This window comes from Indicator indicator, chromosome 9 (assembly GCF_027791375.1).
Source record: "Indicator indicator isolate 239-I01 chromosome 9, UM_Iind_1.1, whole genome shotgun sequence".
Lineage (NCBI taxonomy): Eukaryota > Metazoa > Chordata > Aves > Piciformes > Indicatoridae > Indicator > Indicator indicator.
Window position 1 is genome coordinate 29,016,127 of NC_072018.1, and position 17,602 is coordinate 29,033,728.

The 17,602-nt window shown below is 49.1% G+C and overlaps 1 protein-coding gene across 1 annotated transcript in view; it reads right to left on the bottom strand.

Moving 5' to 3' along the window:
* HADHA (hydroxyacyl-CoA dehydrogenase trifunctional multienzyme complex subunit alpha) overlaps window positions 1-17,602 on the bottom strand; it is a 29,637-nt gene that overhangs the window by 9,924 nt on the left and 2,111 nt on the right. The window contains exons 2-12 of the mRNA XM_054383426.1: window positions 12,902-12,943; window positions 12,699-12,769; window positions 11,332-11,465; window positions 10,031-10,169; window positions 8,517-8,636; window positions 8,249-8,351; window positions 5,391-5,513; window positions 3,858-3,976; window positions 2,238-2,294; window positions 667-776; window positions 265-399 (exon numbers count right to left, since the gene is read on the bottom strand). Coding sequence (XP_054239401.1) covers window positions 265-399; window positions 667-776; window positions 2,238-2,294; window positions 3,858-3,976; window positions 5,391-5,513; window positions 8,249-8,351; window positions 8,517-8,636; window positions 10,031-10,169; window positions 11,332-11,465; window positions 12,699-12,769; window positions 12,902-12,943 — 1,153 coding nt within the window. The remainder of the gene's footprint in view (window positions 1-264; window positions 400-666; window positions 777-2,237; window positions 2,295-3,857; window positions 3,977-5,390; window positions 5,514-8,248; window positions 8,352-8,516; window positions 8,637-10,030; window positions 10,170-11,331; window positions 11,466-12,698; window positions 12,770-12,901; window positions 12,944-17,602) is intronic.

Sequence of the window (17,602 nt, forward strand, 5' to 3'; positions counted from 1 at the left end):
TACAAGGTACTGCTAAATCTAAAAGCTCAAGTTAGGTAGGTTGTCCACCTACCTAAGAAGCTAAGGCTGAGTACACTGGGCCTATTTCATAGCAATATCCCAGGACGCTGCATAGGGCAACCTTGAAAGAACACATTGGTGACATCTGAAGGTAGAAGACTCCAAAGGAACAGAGGTGTCAGGTGTTCCTGACTGCCTGAAAGTAGGATTTTGACTAAAGGAAGCTCCAGCCCATCCCAAGCAAACTCCTTTTCATTCACATACCCCTTGAAGATCTGTTGTTGTCCTCTGTCCAAGCCTTTCTGAGCTGTGTCCTTCAGAATGGTCTTAATTCCCTTGTCCACTGAAACCTGTGCAATCCCAGCTCCCATGAGCCCTGCTCCCAGCACCGCCAGGGTCCTGCACAGAAAGCAGCAGGGAGGGGACACATTCAAAGCTAGGAATAGCTCAATTTCCACTGCTGCCATCAGAACTGCACAGATCCCCTCCACCCAGGCACTACTTTCAGCGAGGTCACATAAGGAGATGTCACTTGCGGGCGAGACCTCTGAACTGCAGAGGATCAGCCTTCTGGAGGCTGGAGATCTCTCTGCCACACAAGCCACTCTGTCCCAAGAGCAGAGGTCCTCCCAAGTGCTCCTCAGGCAATCCCACACTTGCACTCACTTGACCTCTCGCTGAGGTGCTCCAAACTTGTTCTTCTTGCAGCGCACCTGCCCGTGGTAGAGTCCGATCAGCGCCTTGGACTCGTTGGTCACTGCCAGTTGGCCAAAGCTCTGCAGGAAAGGGAAGAGGAGAGTCTGGTATGTAACAGCTCTCTCACTTACAGCATGCACACATCAAAAAGACGGCAAGGAGAGGGCCTGGTCACCTGTGTAACTGTGCAGAGTGGTAACCTGGTTAGCAAAGGACAGGGTAGGTGTGTCCTCTGCCCAGAGGCATCTTTGGAGCTAAGCACAGCCCATTTTGCACCATTACCTCCCCCATGGGCTGCTGGAAAGCAGTGGGAAGCTGCTTGTTCAGTGTTCTTTCTCCTAATTTAAAGCATCTGAAAGTCTGCACCTCTAATGCTTCTGTCTGGAGGGGCAGGGGTTCTGCCACTGAACAAGAGAAACCACAATGTTTCCACCTCCATCTCCTTCCTACCCACTGAATGGTTCACAGCTCAGTTCCACCATCCCAAGACAGCTTTGAGAGGAGCATTCCCTGGCAGTTCATTGGTGTGAGGGTAAGCCAGAAGTGACTCAGCCAGCCAGCAGCTGCAGGGTCCTGTGAGATCAGTGCTGGAGTCACTTCTGCTTCCCCTCATGACAGGACCGTATTTCATGGATGTGGGATCCTTGACCTCCTTATCCTGCACTGGGATGTTGTGGAAGTCCCAGTGGCTTCCTAGTGGAAGGGTCCTGCCCTCAGGCTTTGTGAAAATCTTTAATCAGGTCAATTCACTCTGAGAGCAGTAGCCCAATGATGTTTTTACAGAATCCCAGTATGGTGAAGGTTGGAAGTGACTTCTGGAAACCATCTAAGCCCAACCCCCCAATCCAACCTGAGCTGGAATGTTTCCAGGGATAAGGCATATACCACCTCTCTGGGAAACCTGGGCAAGTGCCTCACCACCCTCAGCATAAACAACTTCTTCCTTCTACCCAGTTTGAATTGCCTCTCTTTTGTTTTAAAACCATCACCCCTTGTCCTGTCACAACAGACCCTAGTAAAAAGCTGTCCCCAGCTTTCTGCTGTGTCCCTTTAAGTACTGACAGGCCACAAGAAGGCCTCTCTGGAGCCTTCTCTTCTCCAGGCTGAACAACCCCAATGCTCTTGACCTCTCGTCACAGCAGAGTGGCTCCAGCCCTTCCATAATTTTCGTGGCCTCCTCTGGACCTGCCCCATCCTGATGACTGAGTAAAGAGAACACAGGAAGAAGAAAAGGCACAAAGTGTTTTCACAGATGCAGGACCTACACAAACAGTTCTGTTGTTCAGGACAGACCTTTTTCACAGCCCCATTGCCAGAAGAGTAGGGACCAAGACACCCCTGTGAGCTGCCTGTGACCAGCTGGTCTGCGTTTCACTGCTGTGGTTTCAAGAGACCTTTCAAATCATCAAGCCCAATCCTTAACCCACCACTGCCAAGTCACCACTAAAACATGTCCCTCAGTACCACATTTACATGGCTTTTCCATCCTCCATCCCAGCTGCACAACTTACTTGGAACTAGGAGGAATCTCACCTCCTTACCTGGGATTCGGTGAGGTATCCAGCGTCACGCCCCTGATCCAGACCAGTCTTTACAACCTAGTAAGGAAGCATAAAGACAAGCTGCTGTTAGGTCACATCTGGCAGCAGCTGGGCTTTAATGAGCTGACTTCTTTAGCTGCACCTCCCTGGTGCAGTGTGAGTAACACAATGCCTGTGTAACTCAGGGGATGAGGCTTTCACGTGTTGTGTGGTTGGTGCCACAAAACCAGCAGAATTTATCTTCCTGGTTTCAACAGGTTCCATCAGATCTTTAGAAGAGGACACCTGGAAAAACTGCAGCTGAGTTTCATGAATAAAGTATTCCACCTAAACCTTCTCTTAAATTTGATTCTTATGGAATCACACAGCTGTTCTGGTTTGAAGAGACTTTTCAAATCAAGTCAACCCTTAACCCAGCACTGCCAGGTCACCACTAAACCACATCCCTCAGCACCACATCCACATGGCTTCTAAAACCCTCCAGGATGGTGACTACACCACTGCCCTGGGCAGCCTGCTCCAGGGCTTGACAACCCTCTCCATGAAGAAATTGTTCCTCATGTCCAACCTAAACCTCCCCTGGTGAAAACTGAGGCTGTTTCCTCTTGTCCCAGTGCTGTTCTTGATTTATTTCTTACTGGCACTAGTACCACACAAACTGGTGACCATATCACAGAATCCCAGAACTGTGGGGCCTGGAAAGGACTTCTGGGAATCATCTAGTCCAACCCTCCTCCTAAAGCAGAGTCACCCACAGGTTGCTCAGGATCAAAATGTCCAGGCAGGTTTGGAATCTCTCCAGAGAAGTAGACTCCATAAGCTCTCTGGGCAGCTCCAGCACTCTCACAAGAAAGAATCATAGAATCATAGAATCAAGAAGGCTGGAAGAGACCTCAAGGATCATCGAGTCCAACCTGTCACCCTAAACCTCATGACTATCTAAACCATGGCACCAAGTGCCACGTCCAATCCCCTCTTGAACACCTCCAGGGATGGTGACTCCACCACCTCCCTGGGCAGCACATTCCAATGGCCAACCACTCTCTTCAGATGAACCTCCTGGGTTCTAGTTTGTGCCCATTGCCCTGTATCTTATTATTTGACACCTCTGAAAAGAGTCTGGCCTCGTTCTCTTGCCCCCCACCCTTTAGCTATTGATGAGCACTGAGAAGATTCCCCTCTCAGTCTCCTCTTCTCCAGACTAAACAGCCTCAGGTCCCTCAGCCTTTCCTCCTCACAGAGATGTTCCAGTTCTCTTCACCATCCTTGTAGCCCCCATTGAAGTCTCTCCAGTAGTTCCTTATCTTTCTTGAACTGGGGAACCCACAAGTGGACCAGGACTAGAGATGTGGCCTCCCTAGGGCAAATAGAGGGTGAGAACAAGCTTTGACCTGCTGGTCACACTCTTCTGAATGCTTCCCCTTTCTAGGATGTTACTTTCATTTTTACCATGCTTGCTTGATATACCACAAAGGTAGCACTCATCAGGACTGATCTTCTGTGAAGGTGAGGTGTATGGCTTGATTCAGAGCAAGGAATCACCTTCCCTCTGTCACCATGTCATTCCACAGATCCACCTTCACTCTGGTTTCTTGGGTATTACCAATTCTTGGGAGTTACCTCAATGATCTTTAGTGGAGCAGGGTAGAGTCCTTTGGTTTGCTTTTGAACTTTGCTCTCCACTGTCTTGTAGACTTGCTGCCTCACAAATGGCAGAGCCATGGCATAGTCTGTTATCTCTGCAAGGTGGGACAAAAACATGTCTCAGCATCAGCCTTTAAATGATTAACCTGAAAGGTAAGAGTATAGATGGGAGGGTTGCAGAGCTGCAACAGCAACATGCACTTGAAACTCAGCCACAGCTGGGGTTCTCAGAAGGGATTTTATGGCTCTTTAAACAGCAAAGTCTCCTTCAGGGCTGAAGTCTCCTTCTAATACAGTTGGTGACAGAGTGAGCTCTGGGCAGCAGAACTCATACAGATGTCATAATGTCTGAGCTCTACCTGCATCTCTAACCCACTGAAGAGGGTTAGTACAGAGCAGACCCATATGCCTCTTCCTACTTGACCACACAAGCTTGGTAACAGAACTTGCTATGACAAGTTTGAAGATAGATAAAGTTCTGGAGGTAGCTGATGCCCTCTCCCAAAGCCTGGCACCTTCCTAGGACACTTCAGGAGCAACTATCTGCAGCTCTGTCAACATCACTTGAAGATAGATCTGCAGAGTAACATTTTCCCTATCAACCCTCCTGGTTCACGAGATGATTACAACAGGAAAGAATTCCCATCTTCAAACCAAAGTTAAAAAGGAGCACAAACATCCCAGAGAAACAAAACTGGACTATACTCACTACAGTCACAGAATCCCAGAATCCTGGCCTGGCTGGGGTAAGAAGGGATCTCTGGGGATCACCCACTCCAACCCTGATGCTAAAGCAGGGTCACCCACAGCAGGTTGCCCAGGATTGCAATGTCCAAGCAGGTTTGGAATCTCTCCAGAGAAGGAAACACTACAACCTCTCTGGGAGGCCTGGTCCTGTGCTCTTGCACCTTCACAGGAAAAAAGTTTCTCCTTCTGTTTAGGTGGAACCTCCTGGGTTCCAGTTTGTGCCTGTTGCTCCTTCTCCTGTCACTGGGCACCACTGACAAGAGTCTGGCCCCATCATCTTGGCCCCCTGCCCTTCAGCTACTGATGAGCATTGAGAAGATCCCCTCTCAATCTACTCTTCTCCAGGCTAAACAGCTGCAGGGCTCTCAGTCTTTGCTCCCAACAGAGATGCTCCAGTTCCTTCAACATCTTTGTAGCCTCCACTGGACTCTCCCCAGCAGTTCCATGTCTCTTCTGCACTGGGGAGCCCACAACTGGACACAGTACTAAGATGTGGCCTCTTGAGGGCAGAGTAGAGGGGCAGGAGAACTTCCTCTGACCTGCTGGTCACACTCTTCTTCATATACCCAGGAGACCACTGACTTTCTAGGCCATACGGGCACATTACTGGCTCATGGTCAACTTGTGGTCCCCCAGCACCACCAAGTCCTTCTCTGCAGAGCTGCTTTCCAGCAGGTCAACCCCTAACCTGTGCTGGTGCAGGGATTATTCCTCTCCAGGTGCAGATCCCTTGGGATTTGGCCACTATGACTACTGACTTACTCTGCATTAGCCCTTTGGATCTTTTGGCTGACACAGTCCTGTTGGCCAGTCCTCTAGCAAAGTCAATTGCCACCTCCTCCAAGTACTCAATCGTCCGTGCTTCTGGAGTCTTCACACCTGGCCCTGTGAACAAAAGAGGAAACACCCTTGTTACCCTAGGTGGATTTTGCCACAGAGGAGCATGGATGATCCTTTGATCTGCTCCCTTGCTTTAGACAGTGCCATTTGCACAACACCTAGAGAGGCTGTGGGTGCTTGGCCATCCATCTTGGGGCCCCATGTGCTAACCTGAAGCTGTCCCACAAGGAAGCAAGGCACCACAAAAGCTTTAGCAATCACAGAATCACACAATGTTAGGGGCTGGAAGGAACCTCAAAGGATCATCTAGCCCAATCCCCCTGCCAGAGCAGGATCACCTATACCAGGTCACATAGGAGACATCATCCTCAGGCTAAACAGCCCCAGGTCCCTCAGCCCATCCTCAGAGAAATGCTCCAAGCCCCTCAGCACCTGCTGGACTCCCTCCAGTAGCTCCCTGTTTTTCTTGAACTGGGGAGCCAGTACTGCCCTCAGTACTCCAGACGTGCCCTCAGCAGGGCAGAGTAGCGTGGAGGAGATCTTCCCTTGACCTGCTGACCACAGTCTTCTGATTGCACCCCAGGGACTTCCATGTTTTGTTAAGGCACATGCTGGAGTTAGAGCTGGGCACAGGAGTAAACAGACCAAGGGAGTGCTGCAGAGCTCCCTGCTGAAGGAGAACTGATGACATCCCATGACACACTGCCTCCTGATTAACACTGTCTCTCCCCTTCAAAGCCTTCCTCAAGCAGCCACCACATGACTCCACTCAAAGCTGCCTCCCCCCAGACACCACGAATGGAAATGAGACAAGCAGCAAAAGGCCTTCTGGCGCTGGCTGCTCCCTGAACGAGCAAGAAACGCCTCCAAAGCCTGCATGGCTTTCTGTTCTTCCTACCTGCCTACAAGGGCTGAGTTAGGATTCCAAACAGCTCTTCAGAACATTTGAGTTTCCTTTAAGCAAGGCAGTGGTATAAAAAGCCACAGTAGCTGGCCCTGAAAAGCCAATTCACAATGGGGTAAAGCTTATGCAGGCAATTTTAACTCAAGCATGAGTGTGTGCTTTATATGTGAGAATCCAACTAAAGACACCCCTTCCTGGAGGGCTGGGTGGAGGAGAATCTCATGAAGTTCATTAAGAGCAAGTGTAGGGTTCTGCATCTGGGGAGGAATAACTCCCATGCACCAGTATTGGTTAAATGTTGACCTGCTGGCAAACAGCTCCACGGAGAAGGACCTGAGAATGCTGGTGGACATTAGTTCCTCATGAGCCAGCAGTGTTCCCTTGTGGACAAGAAGGCAAATGGTCTCCTGCAGTGCGTTCAGAAGAGTGTGGCCAGCAGGGAGGGAAGGTTTTCCTCCCATTTTGCCATAGCAAGGCTCTTCTGGAGTCCTGAGTCCAGTTCTGGGCTCCCCAGTTCAAGAGAGACAAGGAGCTACTGGAGAGAGTCCAGCAGAGGCTACAAAAATGCTGAGTAGAATGCAGCATCTCTCTGACAAGGAGAAGCTTAAAGACCTGGAGGTCAGAGAAAGAACAGACACAAGAGCTTCTCTCGCATTTCTCAGGGCAGGCAGCAGCATGAAATTATTCCCTAGCCCACTCAGCACTTGGAAGGCTGCAGTTTGCAATGAGTTTCCTCCTCCTACTGAAAGTCAGACTGGAATTCAGAGCACCTAAGCTGTGGGGGTTGGCTTCTTCTCAAGATCTTGTCATGGAGATTAACATCTGCAGGCTGCATAAATATAGACATTGGTCATCCATTCTCCTTTCATGATGGCTTGCAACCTGTTTCTGACATGATAAACGAGGAAAGCAGGCTCTCATCTGTACAATTAGCTATGCAAGAGAGCCAGCAGGCCTGTCCTCCATGCTAACCTTTCCCTACTCACTGGCCTTAAGAGGAACCTGAGGTTTCAAGGTGCCTCTGCCTATATTTTGAAGGTGGAAATCACCTCTGGGGATCATCTAGTTCAATTCCCCTGCTAAAGGTGAGTCACCACAGCAGGTTACCCAAGATTGTGTCCAGGCAGGTTTGGAATCTCTCTAGAGGAGGCATCACAACCTCTCCGAGCAGCTTGGTTCCGGTCCCTGGCACCCTCACAGGAAAGCTTTCCCTCATCTTAAGATGGAACCTCCTGGGTTCCAGTTTGCACCCACTGCCCCTTGTCCTTTGCACCACTGAAATAAGTCTGGCACTATCCTCTTGACTCCTGCCCTTTAGATATTGAACAGCATTCCCCTCTCAGTCTGCTCTTCTCCTGGCTAAACAGCCCCAGGTCATTAAGCTTCTCCTCATCAGAGAGATGCTCCAGGCCCCTCAGCATTTTTGCAGCCTCTGCTGGACTCTCTCCAGTAGTTCCTGGTCTCTCTTGAACTGGGAAGACCAGAACTGGACACACTGTGGCAGAGCAGAGGGGAAGGAGAAACTCCCCTGTCCTGGTTACGTTCTTCTTGATGCAGTCCAGGAGACCATTTGCCTTCTTGTCCACAAGGGCACATTGCTGGCTCATGGTGAGCCTGTTGTCCCCCAGCACTCCCAGGTCCTTCTCCATGGAGCTGCTTTCCAGCATATCAACCCCTAACCTGTACTGATGCATGAGGTTATTCCTCCCCAGGTGCAGGACCCTACATTTGCTCCTGTTGAACTTTATGAGGTTCCCCTCCCAGCTCATATGCTTTACCCTCACTGGACTGTTGACTGCATCAGTGCCTTCTCCCCCCAGGTGGAGAGGTTAATTGACAGGCAGTAGATGTAGGACTAAGAAGGATCATGTCTGACCTAGAGGGTCCACCAGCTGGTCAACCAGCCCCATCTTCTTTGCTCTGTCAGCACGTATGTTCCTCCCAGTCAGCATCATATCAAAGGCAGCTGGAAGTCCCACCTGGGAGGGTAGAAAGGACATTTCAGAATGGGAGTGTGCCATGCAGGAGAATCACAGAAAACACCCAGCTGGAAGAGACCTCAAAGATCATCCAGCCCAACCTTTAACCCATTTTAGGGTCAATAAAGGAAGAAGCTATCAAGTGAAGTTCTTTCTCTTACTTACCATCTTTGGCAGCCTCTGAGTACCCCCTGCCCCTGGCAGGAGACCCAGTAACACTTCAGGTGTTCCCAAGACTGTTTTTCTGTCTTTTGTTGCTATTCTGTAGTGACAGGCAATGGCAACCTGAAAAAAAAAAAAAAAAGATAAACCAAAAGGTTTCCCTGTAAGTGACCACAGGAAAACTAGGCATCCATCACAAAGGTCTCTTCTACACACTGCCTCAGCTTTCCTTCCAGTGCTTCCCTAGCTCCCCAATCCAAATGCCCAAATTCCCCTGTGCTCACTGGTGGCTTCTCCCAGCAAGAGCAGCACACGCAGGGAGATGACATCAAGCAGCTACAAAATGAACATGAAACTCCCAAGCTGAGCCAAGCTATCCATAAACCTCATCTAGACCACCATGGGCTAAATAAATTCAGTTACTTCTCTGAGAGCATGGTCCCATTAACAGGTCAGCCATGACACTTGGTTTATTGCTGCATCACCAAGTCCAAATCTGTCACCACAGTGCTGCTTGAGGGCTCAATTTGTAACTGAAGAGGCTCCATTCCCACAAGGTTATTCTGGTTTAGAAAACTTTGCTCCAAGAATTACTGCAGATTACAAAAGGCTAAATGGGAGATTATAAAGCAAGTCATTGAATCATAGCATGGTAGGGGTTAGAAAGAACCTCTGGAGATCATCCAGTCCCACCCCTTTGCTAAAGCAGGGTCACTCAGAGCAGGTGGATTGCATCAGGATAGGGTTTGGAAACTCTCTGGAGAAGGAGACCCCACAATCTCTCTGGGCAGCCTTTTCCAGTGCTCCAGCATGCTCACAGGGAAGAAATTTCTCCTCATCTTCAGATGGAACCTTTGGGATTGCAGTTTGTGCCTGTTGTCCCTTGTCCTGTTGCTCCTCACCACTGTTTTTGAGAAGAGCCTGGCCTCACCCTCTCGCCCCCCCACCCTTTAGCTCTTGGTGAGCATTGAGAAGATCCCCTCTCAGTCTGCTCTTCTCTAGGCTAAACAGCCTCAGGTCTTCCAGGCTCTCACCACTGACCCTCACCTCTCTGCATCTACCTGAAGTGGCAGGTGATGGAGCAGAGTAGGCAGGCTGGGGTGAGCCTGGCCATGCTTCCCACGCTCGTCCCTCTCACAACAACCTTTAAAAGCTGCTGGGAGACAACACTTGGTTCATCTGAAAAGCAGCAATTTCCAGTTTAGGCTCTGCCAGAGGCATTTATCCAGATGTAATGGCTGCTGGAAACAGGCAGTTTCTCCCTGAGATGCTCTAACCTAAGCGTTGACTTGGCCCACACAGATTCACATTTGCTTAGCTCTCACCAGAAGCAGACAAACTAGCATGGCAGAGCCCTGAAGCACAACTGAGCCATTAGCTTGCCACAAACTCATTTGGATGGAATGAAACCATGTCAGGTTCCAAATCCTTCTCAGTCCTGCAGGCATCAGGAGAGTTTAGAGAACCAGTCCTACTGACTCCCACTCCTGCTCATCAGACATGGAATTGTTCAATACCTCCAGTCCTCCTCCCAGGCAGGAGCCACTGATGGCAGCTACTATGGGCTTTGGAGACTGCTCAATTTTTTCTAGCATCTTCTGTCCTTCCTGAGAGAGCTGAGTCACTTCCTGAGAGGTCTTGCAGGCTGCAATCATGCTGCAGGAAGGCAGAAAGGCTGGTCAGAACGGGAAAAGCTGAGAAAATGGGAGTCAAATGAGAATGCTTCAATGGCTTGTTCCCACAAAGCCCCACTGGCTGGTGGACAGCAGAGAGCTATTTAGTTACCCACTCTTAGACTAACAGACAACACAAGGAGACTACTAAATTCCATGGGTTAAATCACTGCATGCTGACACAGGGCTGTGCCTGCAAGCACTGAATGAGTTTCCTTGTATTAGAGCACTGAAAGACTTTGGGAGAGAGGAGGAAGGGCCTTAGGAAGCCTCCAAGCACTTGCCAGGAAGGGTGGAGGGGAGAGCCCAGGATCACTTTTTAGAGGAGCAGCTGGTTGGTGCCCTGATACTGCCCTTTGCCAATGAGAGTCTCCCTGTGCTAATTATTCTGACAGAGGGCAGCTGCACTTTCCAGGCATGCACAATTCAGGAGGCTGGTAGTGTTGAGATCAGCAGATACCTCAAACACAGCCAGTCCTTTTGCTCCACACACCAGCCCTGGCTACTGCCTCCTCATATCAAGTCTCTGCCTCTTGTATAAAGCCAGCCCACCCCCCAAAAAGAAGTGTTCATTTGCAATTTAACTTCTTCTTAAAGCTTTTCTGGCTTTTAATGTCTTTGAAGAAATATTCTGCCCTGCCCAACGTCAGGACAACAGTACACCCACACTCTGAGAGCATCCACACCCTGCAAACCTGCTGCTGGATTGCCTGAGAGGCTGTTGAGATGCTTCAAAGAGGCAGAGCACCAAATCCTGCCTTAATCAAGGGGCCACGCTGGCAGACTGCCAGGCACTCAAACCCAGCTCTGCATGCAAATGACCTGCTCCTGTTGTGTCCCAGACCAAAGGACAATGCTCACCCCGGAGCCAGGATGGGTTTTCCTGGCTGCACCCCAGCATGCAGGAAGGAGTGATCCAGTGCTGCAGCCAAATGAGGTTTAATGACTCACCATGCTCCTCTTTATCAGGGTCCTAACTTCATTTGAGCACACTAGCACATGGATTTCACTCCCAGCCTCTGCCTCACCCCTGGGGAGATGTCAGTGACAAAATGCTGGGACTTCACAGTGCAGACCATGAGACCTGCATGCTGAGCTTCAGAGAAAGTTCCTTCAGCTTAACTTCAAGCACTCCTAGTACTTACTCAATATCTGCTCCAGCAATGAAGGAGCCTGGCTTGGAGGAGATGAGGACAGCACTTTTGACAGATTCATTGGCCCAGATCTCATTCATTACCTCATTAAACTCTGAGTTGAGTTTCCTGGAGAGAGTGTTTACCTGGAAGCAGCAAATAAGCATTGTAAAGAGGAAGCTGAAGAGACAGCAAAGTTTAAGCACTGCATAAATACTGGATTCAGTCATCAGAAAACTTGCACAGAAGATGGGACTGACAAAAAAAAAAAAGCCATAGTCAGTGCTAGGTCTGACTGGAGCAGCTCTACAGCATTTCAAGATTTGCCTTTTGGTAAAAAAAAAACAACAAAACCACCAAAAAACCCCAGCAGACCATCCAGAACTTAACCCAACAGCCAGATCATTGCATGGCAAAACTGCAATGGCTCTGGGATGCTCAAATTGAGCCCAGACTTGCTAGAGAACTTAATTCAGCCTGTGTCACAAAACTCAGAGAAATGAGATGACCATAGAACCACGGAGGTGTTTAGGTTGGAGGAGACCTTTAGGATCATCAAGTCCAACCATTGATCCACCAATGCCCCTCAGCACCACATCTACACAGCTTTCAGAATCCCCCAGGGATGGGGACTCCACCACTGCCCTGAGCAGCCTGTTCCAGACCTTGACAATCCTTTTGGGGAAGATTACTCCTCGTGTCCAACCTAAACCTCCCTTAGTCCAACTTGAGGCCATTTCCTTTCATCCTGTCACTTGTTACCTAGAAAAAGAGACTGACCCTCACATAGCTCCAACCTTGTTCAGGAAGTTGTGGAGAGTTAGGAGGTCTCCCCTCAGCTGCCTTTCCTCCAGGCTAACCAACTCCAGCTCCCTCAGCTGCTCCTCACAAGACTTGTGCTCTAGACCCTTCACCAGCTTCATTGTCCTTCTCTGGACACACTCCAGCACCTCCTTGTCCTTCTTGGAGTGAGGGGCTCAAGACTGGTGATGAAACCCTGTAGCAGATCATCAAGTAATCTATTGTTAAGAATTTCCTCCTTAACCTTAGTGACAGTGAGTTTGTGACCTCAAAACAGCAGATTTTAAGAGCTTCTAAGCTGGTTTTGGCCCCCCCATACAACAGAGGCTCTCCTTACTGTGTTAAATCCAAGAGCTTAGCAAGATCTAGCAGTACCTTGTGCCAGGGAGGGGCGAGTTAACTTAGACATAAAGTATTTCCACGAGGCATTTTCAGATGTCTCATTAACTGCCCCAAACACTTGTTTTCCTAATCCTGCTTTGCTCACAACTTTGAAAGGCTGCAAGTTAAGGAAGTGCTTAGACTTCTCCATATGGCTGCTTCTCCTGCCATTCCCACCTGTTGACCTAAGAGAGTACCTTGGAATTTGGTGTGTTGAAGCGTACAACAGCAACATCTCCTTTGACATCATAGGTAACGTGGGTTCTGTCTGGAGGCAGAGAGAAATGTGTCAGTGGATTTTAAGCTTGTGGTCAGTGGATTTTAAGAACATCCATGACAGAAGGGCTTAGGTTGGAAAGGACCTTGGAGATGAAGTTGCATAGAAAAGCTTTACACTTACTCTGAAGGGCAGTGGAGGTGGAGATGTTACGGCAAGCATAACCTGAAGGAAAGATGGTACAGATGTTAAAGGGAGTCTTGGTAGTCACATCTTAACTCTCCTTCAGCAACACATCCTCCCATCTCTGCCACTGCAGGAAGATCCTGAGTATGAGCCAGGTCCTTCTCTTGGCTTGATTCGTGCCACTTCCACAATTCAGCAGAGCCACACAAATGAATTGCAGAATCATTCAGGTTGGCAAAGATCTCTGAGATCATTGAGTCCAACTGTCAACCCAGCACTGCCAGGTCACCACTAAACCATGACCCTCACCACCATGTCCACACAGCTTCTCAATCCCTCCACCACAGGGACTCCCAACATTGCCCTGGGCAGCCTGTTCCAGGCCTTGACAACGCTTTTGGGCAAGAAATTATTCCTCATGTCCAACCTAAACCTTCCCTGGAACAACTTGAGGCTATTTCCTCTTGTCCAGTTTCTTGTTCCTTGGGAGAAGAGACTGACCCCCACCTGCCTCCAACCTCATTTCAGGGAGTTGTAGAGAGCCAGAAGGTCTCCCCTCAGCCTCCTTTTCTCCAAGCTGAACAACCCCAGTTGCCTCAACCACTCCTTACAAGACTTGTGCTCTAGAAATGACTTTCACAGCACACATTCACAGAATCCAAACATGGTGTATATGTTAGAGAGGACCTCTGGAGAGGTCACTCAAAGCAGGTTGCCCAGGATCACGATTTTCAGGCAGACTCCATAACCTCTCTGGACAGCCTGGTCCATCATCCTCACATGAAACAAGATTTTCCTTAATTTCTACTTTGTGCCTGTTGTCCTTTGCCCTATTGCTGGGCACCACTGGAAAGGGTCTGGTGCCATCTTCTTGCCCCTTGCCATGCTTTTGTGCCACTGAATGGTGCCACACCACATATTGCTTCAGAAACCTCTGGATATATGAGCAACAGAAAGAGCTCACAAAATGTTGTTTTTTTTTCTCACCTCCTCACCTCCATGTGTCAAAAATATACTTGATGCATCTCTACTAATCACACGTAGAAGCATCTGGACAAACTTGTTTTGTTACAAAGCCCTCATAAAACTCAGACCATGGTGTGAACAAGTTCTGTCCTCAAGTGAAATGACACTTTTCTGACTCATCTGAGGAATTACACATGGCCTGATGATTGCTCAGGACACGAATCAATCTCAGCTCCATTCAAGTCACCCTGATCTTGACCAAGAGGATCCATACTGCAGATCTCAGGCAAATCCCTGCCAAAGCTGCATTCAGTCTGAAATCTACTAAAAGTGTGACTTCTTAAGCATCACATCACAGACTGGTTTGGGTGGGAAGGGTCCTTTCAAGGTCATCTAGCCAAACCCTCTTGCAGGGACACCTTCAACTAGAGCAGGTTGCTCAGAGCCTCATCCAACCTGACTTGGAATGATGCCAAGGATGGGGCATCCATCACTTCTCTGGGCAACCTGAACTCTTATCACCCTCAGTGTGAACAATTTCTTCCTTCTATCTAGTCTGATCTCCCCTCATTTAGTTTAGAACCATCACCCCTTGTCCTGTCACAACAGGGCCTGCTAAAAAGTCTGTCCCCAGCTTTCTATTGGCTCCTTTAAGTACTGCTAGGCCACAAGAAGGTCTCTCCAGAGCCTTCTCTTCTCCAGGTTGAACAAACCCAACCCTCTCAGCCTCTCCTCACAGTAGAGGGGTTTCAGCCTTCAGAGCATTTTTATGACCTCACCTGGACCCACTCCAACAGGTCCAATATTCTCCCATGCTGAGGACAGGAAGGACATGGAGCTGATGGAGAGGGCCCAGAGGAGGGCCACAAAAATGGTCAGGAGGTTGGAGCAGCTCTGCTATGAGGACAGGCTGAGGGAGCTGGGGGTGTTCAGCCTGGAGAAGAGGAGGCTCTGGGGAGACCTAATAGCAGCCTGCCAGTACCTGAAGGGGGCTTACAGGAAGGATGGGGAGAGACTGTTTACAAAGCCTGCAGTGACAGGACAAGGGGCAATGGCTTCAAACTAGAGAGGGGCAAATTTAAATTGAATATCAGGAAGAAGTTCTTCACTATGAGGGTGGTGGATCACTGGAACAGGATGCCCAGGGAGGTGGTTGAGGTCCCTTCCCTGGAGATATTCAAGGTGAGGCTCGACGAGGCCCTGGGCAGCCTGATCTAGTTGGGGATGTCCCTGCTGCCTGCAGGGAGGTTGGGCTGGATGACCTTTGGAGGTCCCCTCTGGCCTGGACCATTCTATGACCCCAAAGCTGGACATGGCAATAAGAACACAGCCAGTTTTGCTAGGGAGGTTTAATGCTCAGTGCTGGTGAAACATTCAGGAATGAAACATTCCCACTCCCAGCAGAAAGTCCAGGGAGTACAAACTCAAAACCTCAGCCTGCACCTGACCAACAGGTGCTTTCCCTCCACTCTGCCCTGGGACATGGGCTCGGTGCTGTCTGCTGCACTTTGGCCCTCTGTCCACACTGTCCCTGGTGCTGGAGGGAGGGACTGACCTTTGTGCTCCATTCCCTGAGCCCAGGACTGTAGTGTGACACCATGGGGATGGAAATTCAGCGTCAGGCTGGGCTGTCAAACAGGTTCATGTGTGCCTCTGCGTGTGTCATGTGCCCACATTCCCAGCTTGCAAACACACAGTGAACTGCTTTCCACTACTAAGCTACTTTCAAGTAATTTTCTACTAGGACAATACCCAGATTGTTGTAGACAACATTTCTTCCCTCAACATTTTGCGTGCTGAATTCAGGCTGTCCTGACATTAAGCACCAATGCTCATTTCCCAGCGCTGTCTGACAGTTTCTCTGCTGACAGATGCTCCTCAGCAGAGTAAGAAGCACATTTGCAGCACTATTTTAACCCAATAAAAGCCCCACAGCTTTAAAAAGAAGGCAAGGACTCAACCATCCTAATGAACTCATCTGCTTTGATCCTGTTTTGCTGCACATGGCAGGAAGGAGAATGACACCAAACAAATCTCAGCTTCAAGGCAAGTGATAATATTTTCCTCCCACGTTCTCAACCAGGCTGCCATGGCTGGGAGGTGGGAAGGGAAGCAGAACATCACTCCTCAATGCTTACCCACTATGTAGTAAAACCTGGCAATACAAACAACCTCAATTAGAAACAAAAAGGGGATGGCTGATAAATTCCTCTGTCTTTCTATGGTCTGCCTTGCCTTCCTTTTTCACATCAATTCCTCAAAAAGAATGGGATCACAGAACCCCAGAGAGAAGTAAGGGGCATATAGGATTAATTCCAGCATGCTAGAGGTTGGAAGGGACCTCTGGGGATGAGTTAGTGAACACCCCCCTGATAAAGCAGGGTCACCCACAGCAGGTTGTCCCACGATCACAATATCCAGGCAGGTTTGGAGTATCTCCACAGGAGGAGACTCCACAGCCTCTCTGGGCACCTTGGTCCGGTGCTCCCTTTACAGGAAAGAAGTGTATCCTTATTTTTAGGTGGAGTCTCCTGGGTTCCAGTCTGTGTCTCTTGCTGGGCACCACTGAAAAGGGTCTAGCTCCATCCTTTTTACCTTCACTCTTCAGCTAGTAATGAGCACTGAGAAGATTCCCTCTCAGTCTGCTCTTTGCCAGGCTAAACAGCCCCAGGTCTCTCAGCATTCCCTCCTCAGAGAGATGCTCCAATTCCCTCAAAATCTTTTTAGCCTCTGCTAGACTCTCTCCAGTAGTTCCCTTAAACTCCCTAAACCTTGAATTCCACTTTGCTTTTCAGTTCTAGCAAAACAAAAGAGATAAAGTAGGAACCCAAAATATAATCAAGGTCACAAAAACCTACATTTTACTACAAACTCTTTTGGAACAATTCTGTCACTAAAGTAACAGCTTCTTGATACTGGAGCAAGGCTTCCTTAACCTGGCAGGTTTTATTTTAGAACCCAAAATGCTTGTGGAAAACCCATCTAAAACTAAAAACACATTTGCTTGGTCACATCTCCTTTAGCTGTTGACTCATTCAGCACTGGGATGGCAACTTGCCAAGATGGGAGCCAGAAAAATCCTCCCTCAGATGCTGAAGGAAGCCAGATGTGAGCTTCCACCATTTCACTGATATTCCTTCTGGACTTAAAAGCTTCTGATTATTGATGCCACGCCACCACTTCACTCATTCCAATTAAAAGCCTGTGGAACACCAAGACTTCAGGCAGTTGCTCTCACGACTTTGCTGAGAACTTGGAGAATGGATAACATCCCTTTCACACAGTCCAGCCAGGAGCTGTTTCTTTCTACTTTCTCTTTCTTCTGTTATTTCCTCAGCTGCATCCCTGTCCACCACTTCCCCTTTACTCACCCCAATGTGACTTGCCACTGGAAGTGGGAACAGCCTCCATGGATGGTTCTGGAGAAAAGCCTTCTTCCAGTGCTGGACCAAGCCAAACACCAGCGGAGCGAACAAGCTGAAGCTCAGGACAACTGCTCAGCTTCTACCTCTGAGCTGACAGCACAGTGCTGGGAAACTCTGGCCAAACTGAGCTTTCCTATCCCCTCTGAGAACCTGCTAGCACATGGCATGTGGCTCAGCAGGTACAGCCAGCTCAAGCTCACACTGCCTTCTTCTGCCTGCTTTTGCATGCCCTTCAGCCTGCCCTGGAGAGGTTTGCATCCTCTTTGACAAACTTTGTTAGGGCAGAACAACACTATTAAAGTGAGTG